Here is a 6,000-nt window from a genome sequence, read left to right on the forward strand (position 1 = left end):
ATCTTTGGATTGTGGGAGGAAACCAGAGCACCCGGAAGGAACTGCATTTTTAATGGGGTAGTAATTGAAGGCAAGAATATGTCATACTTTACAAATGCAGTACATCCAGCCAGATGGACCACACGACACCTGGAGGGAACCCACACAGACACGGGAAGAATGTGCTAATTCCACACAGGCAGTCACACGGAGATGGGAATTGAACCCAGGTCCCTGGCACCGTAAGGCAGCAGTGCTAACCACTGAGCAACCGTGCCACCCCTTGTGGTGAGGCTGTAAACCAATCCTCATGGTTAAATACTTGACAAAAGGGCACTTGAGTGAGATAATATTTGAGTATATGTAGAAATTCTTGGCAGAATATCCACACCTTCAGGAAGTCACCTGGATTTCATTAAGATAACAAAATGAGCTGAGATTGTGGTTATTTGAAGACACCATATTACAAACCATCTAACTGGTCTTGTTCCACATTTTAAACTCACCTACAACAACAACAATAGGTCTCCTGACAATGTTGGCTAACACAAAGATGTGGACATCCTGATAAATGTTTGCCAAAGGATGGCCTGCAGGAGACCCAGGATTGGAAGATTCAATCACATTCTGCCATTCTTGATCCCAGATCTGTATGTATAAAAAAACAAAGTTGATTTCGCAACAGAAAAGCCATAAGGAGAATTAGAACATATCATTTAGAAATATGAAGTAAATTAACTTCATAAAGATACTGTCATCAAGCAGTTAAACAGGGCAACTGGGCAATTGCGCGAGTTAAATTCCCCACAGTCATCCCTCCAAAGAAAAACCTAATCAGGAATTGATCAAATTAGGAATTTGACCTTTATCATGTTCCTATTGACTCACCAAATACTTACTGCTCCAAACCATTGGGTGTGGGAAACTGCACCAAATTTACTCCTCAAAAAGGAAACAGTGGGGCAGTGAGGTGAAGCTCGATATTCACAAAGGGAGTTGAATTAATTTGGGGAAGCTCCTGTGCCCTTTCTCATTAGATGTAGCACTGATTTCCAGTATGCTCGACAATGAAAAAAGGATAGGATACAGGCTGATTGAGTTCCAGAACATCAGGATCAGTGAATAACAGCTACATTACAGATTTACTGATATTAAAATGATGAAAAGGCAGTATGTCAGATGCTAAATACCTTAGGTATCTTAAAACAAAGTAAAGGCTGTTCTGATGAAAAGGTTATTGATCCAAAACACAACCTCAGTTTCCCACTCCAGACATCATGCCTAGTGCAGTGTTCCCAGCTTTTCTGGAATTTAGAACAGCACTGATCAAAACAAGTAATTTTACTCAAATTTTAAGAGTATGAAGTTACATGAATAATGCAGAATGTATTTCATTTTTAAGCAGAGTGCGGAGAGAAGCTGTAAAGCTTTTTGCAAAGTTAATACTGAGGGGCAGATAAAAAAAGTATCATGTTAGAGAGACGCAGCAGCTTAGAGCGTGTCTGTAAAAAGTGAAGCAGAGGTGAAGGAGTTGAACTGAACAGAAACACCAGGATTCCACTCCTAGAGAGATAGCGACAGGCTCTGTACACCTCCCTCGAGGAAGGGGCGGTATCTGCCCCCCAGGATCGGGAAGACCAGGACCAGGTTTTCCAGCCACAGAGCTGCAGGCCATCCACCATCTACAAGGTACTAGCTGCTGTGGGTATGAAACTCATGTGGTGCCCAGGATTATTGCTGGACCCTGACCATGGGTGAATTATTGTAGTGGTAATGGTAGGTAAGGGGAGGTGGGTTCATAGGGCAGGATGTCAAGGGGGACAGCAATGGCAGGGGTTGGGGCAGTCAGCAGGAAAAGTAGGGGTGAATGCCAGCACATTCTCCTATTTATGATGCCAAGCCCTTGATCAGGCACTGTTGCTTTTGAACAAGGAGACCCCTGGCACCCACACACAGAGCCCCTGCCCACCTCTGGATAATACTAATGATGGCAGCAGAGTATTAATTACCCACTGAAGGGCCTCAATTTCCAGTTGACAGGAAGCTTGGCCCTGGATCTTCCCTTCATGGATCCAATCACGGTGGAGGCATGAATTTGACGGGGTCCCTATTTGTTACAATTCAGCCTCCTTATTCGCCTCTACCACCAAACATGCCTCAAGGGCGGGTATTAAATTCTGCCCAGTGTTTCAGGTCAGGGTAAGGATGCCAGAATTGAAAATTTTAGAAATCTGACAGGGAAGGGAATAGAACAAAGAGGAAGATCTGTGATTGGATGTAGGACAATGGAAGTTACATTTCAATCTTCGGTGCAATGGTTAATCATCACAATATCAAATGATTCACTGGGTGCAAACCCATTGAAAGAAAATGAGTAATCTGCCCCAAAAACCCCTTTGGGCTTTTACTTTAAAAACAAATATTGAACTAAAACACCAGAAAGTCCCACTGTTATACACACACTGAGGTTTGAGTCAATAATGGACATTTTTCTAATATTTTATTCACCTTCTCTCAAACAGTTCCCAAACATTGCACAAAACATTTTCAAAATCTCTATGTATGATGTGAGGGAGGGATTACCACCATCTCAGTGTCAGCATCAAACACTCAGACCACAGTTTTTATTTATTCATTCATGGGATGTGGGCATGACTGGCTGAGTCAGCATTTATTGCCCATCCCTAATTGCTCAGAGGGCAGTTAGAAGTTAACCACATTGCTGTGGGTTTGGAGTCACATGTAGGCCAGACCAGGTAAGGTTGGCAGTTTCCTTCCCTAAAGGATGTTAGTGAACCAGATGTGTTGTTCCAACAATCGACTATGGATTCATGGTTATCATTAGAATCTTAATTCCAAGTTTGTGCGAAGATTTGTAGCTCGGGTGCTCATTGCTGTGGTTCTGTTCGCCGAGCTGGAAGTTTTTGTTGCAAACATTTCGTTCCCTGGCTAGGCGACATAATCTTTGATGGTTCCTCCGGTGTTTATAGTGGTCTGTCCCTGCCGCTTCCGGTTGTCAGTTTCAGCTGTCCGCTGTAGTGGTTGGTATATTGGGTCCAGGTCGATGTGTTTGTTGATGGAGTTTGTGGATGAATGCCATGCCTCTAGGAATTCCCTGGCTGTTCTCTGTCTGGCTTGCCCTATGATAGTAGTGTTGTCCCAGTCGAATTCATGTTGCTTGTTGTCTGCGTGTGTGGCTACTAAGGATAGCTGGTCGTGTCGTTTTGTGGCTAGTTGATGTTCATGTATGCGGATTGTGAGCTGTCTTCCTGTTTGTCCTATATAGTGTTTAGTGCAGTCCTTGCATGGTATTTTGTACACTACATTCGTCTTGCTCATGTTGGGTATCGGGTTCTTTCTTTCTGGTGAGTTATTGTCTGAGCGTGGCTGTTGGTTTGTGTGCCGTTATGAGTCCTAGGGGTCGCAGTAGTCTGGCTGTCAGTTCCGAGATGCTCCTGATGTATGGTAGTGTGGCTAGTCCTTTTGGTTGTGGTATGTCCTCGTTCCGTGGTCTTTCTCTTAGGCATCTGTTGATGAAGTTGCGCGGGTATCCGTTTTTGGCGAATACCTTGTATAGGTGTTCCTCTTCTTCTTTTTGCAGTTCTGGTGTACTGCAGTGTGTTGTGGCCCTTTTGAATAGTGTCCTGATGCAGCTTCGTTTGTGTGTGTTGGGGTGGTTACTTTCATAGTTCAGGACTTGGTCTGTGTGTGTGGCTTTCCTGTATACCCTTGTAGTGAATTCTCCATTCGATGTTCTCTGTACCATCATGTCTAGGAATGGGAGTTGGCTATCCTTTTCTTCTTCTCTCGTGAATCGGATTCTTGTGAGTGTGTCGTTGATGATCCGGTGTGTTTTTTCTATTTCCGTGTTTTTAATGATTACAAACGTGTCATCGACATATCTGACCCAGAGTTTGGGTTGAATTTGTGGTAGGACTGTTTGTTCTAACCTTTGCATAACTGCCTCTGCTATGAGTCCCGAGATTGGTGATCCCATGGGTGTTCTGTTGATTTGTTCGTATATCTGGTTGTTGAATGTGAAGTGTGTTGTGAGGCACAAGTCCAGTAGTTTAAGTATGCCGTCTTTGTTGATAGGTTCAGCGTCCTGTTTTCTGTTCTGTATGTCCAGTAGGTTGGCTATTGTTTCTCTGGCTCGGGTTTGTCAATCGAAGTGAACAGTGCAGTCACGTTGAATGATATCATGATTTCTTCTTTGTCTGTGTGTATATTTCTGATGATGTCCAAGAATTCCTGTGTTGATTGTATAGAGTGTTTGGCTCCGCTGACCAGGTGTTTCAGTTTCTGCTGTAGTTCTTTAGCCAGTTTGTGTGATGGTGTCCCTGGTAGTGATACTATGGGTCTGAGTGGGATGTCTGGTTTGTGCACTTTAGGTAGTCCATAGAATCTGGGGGTGTTATTGCTTTCCGGTTTCATTCTTTGTCGGTCAGCTCTGGTTATCTGTCCGTTTTTTTGTAGGTTCCTCAGTGTGTTATTTATCCTATTGGTGAGTTGTGGGGTGGGGTCAAACTCCCTCTTAATTCCAAATTTTTATTGATTTCAAATTTCACTATCTGCTGTGGCAGGATTTGAACCCATGTCCCCAAACCGTTATTTTGGGCTCTGGATTAACAGGCTAGTGATGATACCGCTAGGCCTTTGCCTTCATAGTTAAATCAAATCCAGAGAACACTGTCACTACTCAGCACCATTAGGAGAGCACTCCTTACAATGTCTGAGTGATTTTTCCTGTTATAGGTGTTGACTGAAAGACTACGTATTTTCTGTGCTTTTATTTTTTAGTTCAGATGTTGAACATTTTCAGTTTTTAAATGTTATCTTGAAAGCAAATATCTCTCACCAAAGCAGCAAAGAATCTGCAGAAACCTTTTAGGGATAATTGGAACTTTGTACACTGGGTAAAATGGGTGATCGAACAATTATCAGCTGAATTTCCATCCAATCTTCCCTTCTACTGAGTTCATGAAATAAAAATGACTGAAGAATTTCTAATCTTACCTTAGGCTGATGCAGCAGAGCTGGATCGAGAAATCCCTGGTCTGTTCTGTATTCTGTCTGAAATCTTAATTTGAAGTTTGCATCATGTGCTTTCACCAATGCCTCATGGAAGGTTTTCTGCAGGACAAGGTCTGTGTCTGGAACACCCCACATGTACAGTGAGATAGAGTGTAGGAGACTATTCCCTTCTCCTGTCCAAGAAGAAATATATTTATGAGCATTATACAAATACAATTAGTCAATCATACATATACAAAGGGACCAGATGCTTCAATTTATTGTTCTAACTCTGTGACTAGTTCATACCCACCATTCCCTGTTGATAATGATAACTCCTGACTAACAGACTGCATAGCATTAGGAAATAATCATGAGAATTCATGTCACTGCTCCCAAAGACTCCTTTTCTGTGATGTAAACCCTCTGATCCAAGATTAACTGCATGTGTCTCCAATCTGTCAATCTATCCAGAAATGTATGATAATCCTTGTGTTTATTAAATTTACAGTCTAGTCATAGAAATCACACAATGCTGATTTTTGTTCCTTCATTTTTGGAATTAGCTGATCACCTGAATACCCAGACTAGTTAATAAGATGCAAGAAGCTGATTTAAATTTCCACATAAACCAAACTTAGTGCATTCACGAAAAAGAACATTGAATCCATGCGAGCACACAAGCAGCTGGAACAGTTCCAGCTACAATTCTCACGAATCCAGAGCAGGATTGAGAGTTGCGGAACTACTGTCAGTAATAAGGAAAGGTGAGCACGAAAACTGAAAAAGCCTCATGGCATTGGTTATTAATAAGAAAAAAAGGCACCATCTGGGAAGATTACAAACGCACAGTTGTGATCTGCAACATGCTGCTGCACGGAATAGCAAGCGAGAACTTTAGCCAGCTTCAGTTCCCCTTTGAATTCTTCTGGTTAATAAGCTGCTGAAATTCCATGAGATGGGGAACTGGCTCACACCACCACAAGAACTCCAAATTAGTAAATTCTC

The 6,000-nt window shown here is 42.4% G+C and overlaps 1 protein-coding gene across 1 annotated transcript in view; it reads right to left on the bottom strand.

Moving 5' to 3' along the window:
* Positions 1-5,181, bottom strand: part of LOC122564311 (tumor necrosis factor alpha-induced protein 3-like) — a 40,499-nt gene extending 35,318 nt beyond the window's left edge. Inside the window, exons 1-2 of the mRNA XM_087976654.1 lie at positions 4,996-5,181; positions 486-627 (exon numbers count right to left, since the gene is read on the bottom strand). Of these exons, the coding sequence (XP_087832780.1) occupies positions 486-627; positions 4,996-5,148 (295 nt within the window). The 5' untranslated portion in view covers positions 5,149-5,181. The remainder of the gene's footprint in view (positions 1-485; positions 628-4,995) is intronic.
* Between the last annotated feature and the right edge of the window lie 819 nt (positions 5,182-6,000).

The sequence above is a fragment of the Chiloscyllium plagiosum genome, unplaced genomic scaffold, assembly GCF_037043375.1.
Source record: "Chiloscyllium plagiosum isolate Xiang-an unplaced genomic scaffold, Cpla_swu_hap1 HiC_scaffold_30, whole genome shotgun sequence".
NCBI lineage: Eukaryota > Metazoa > Chordata > Chondrichthyes > Orectolobiformes > Hemiscylliidae > Chiloscyllium > Chiloscyllium plagiosum.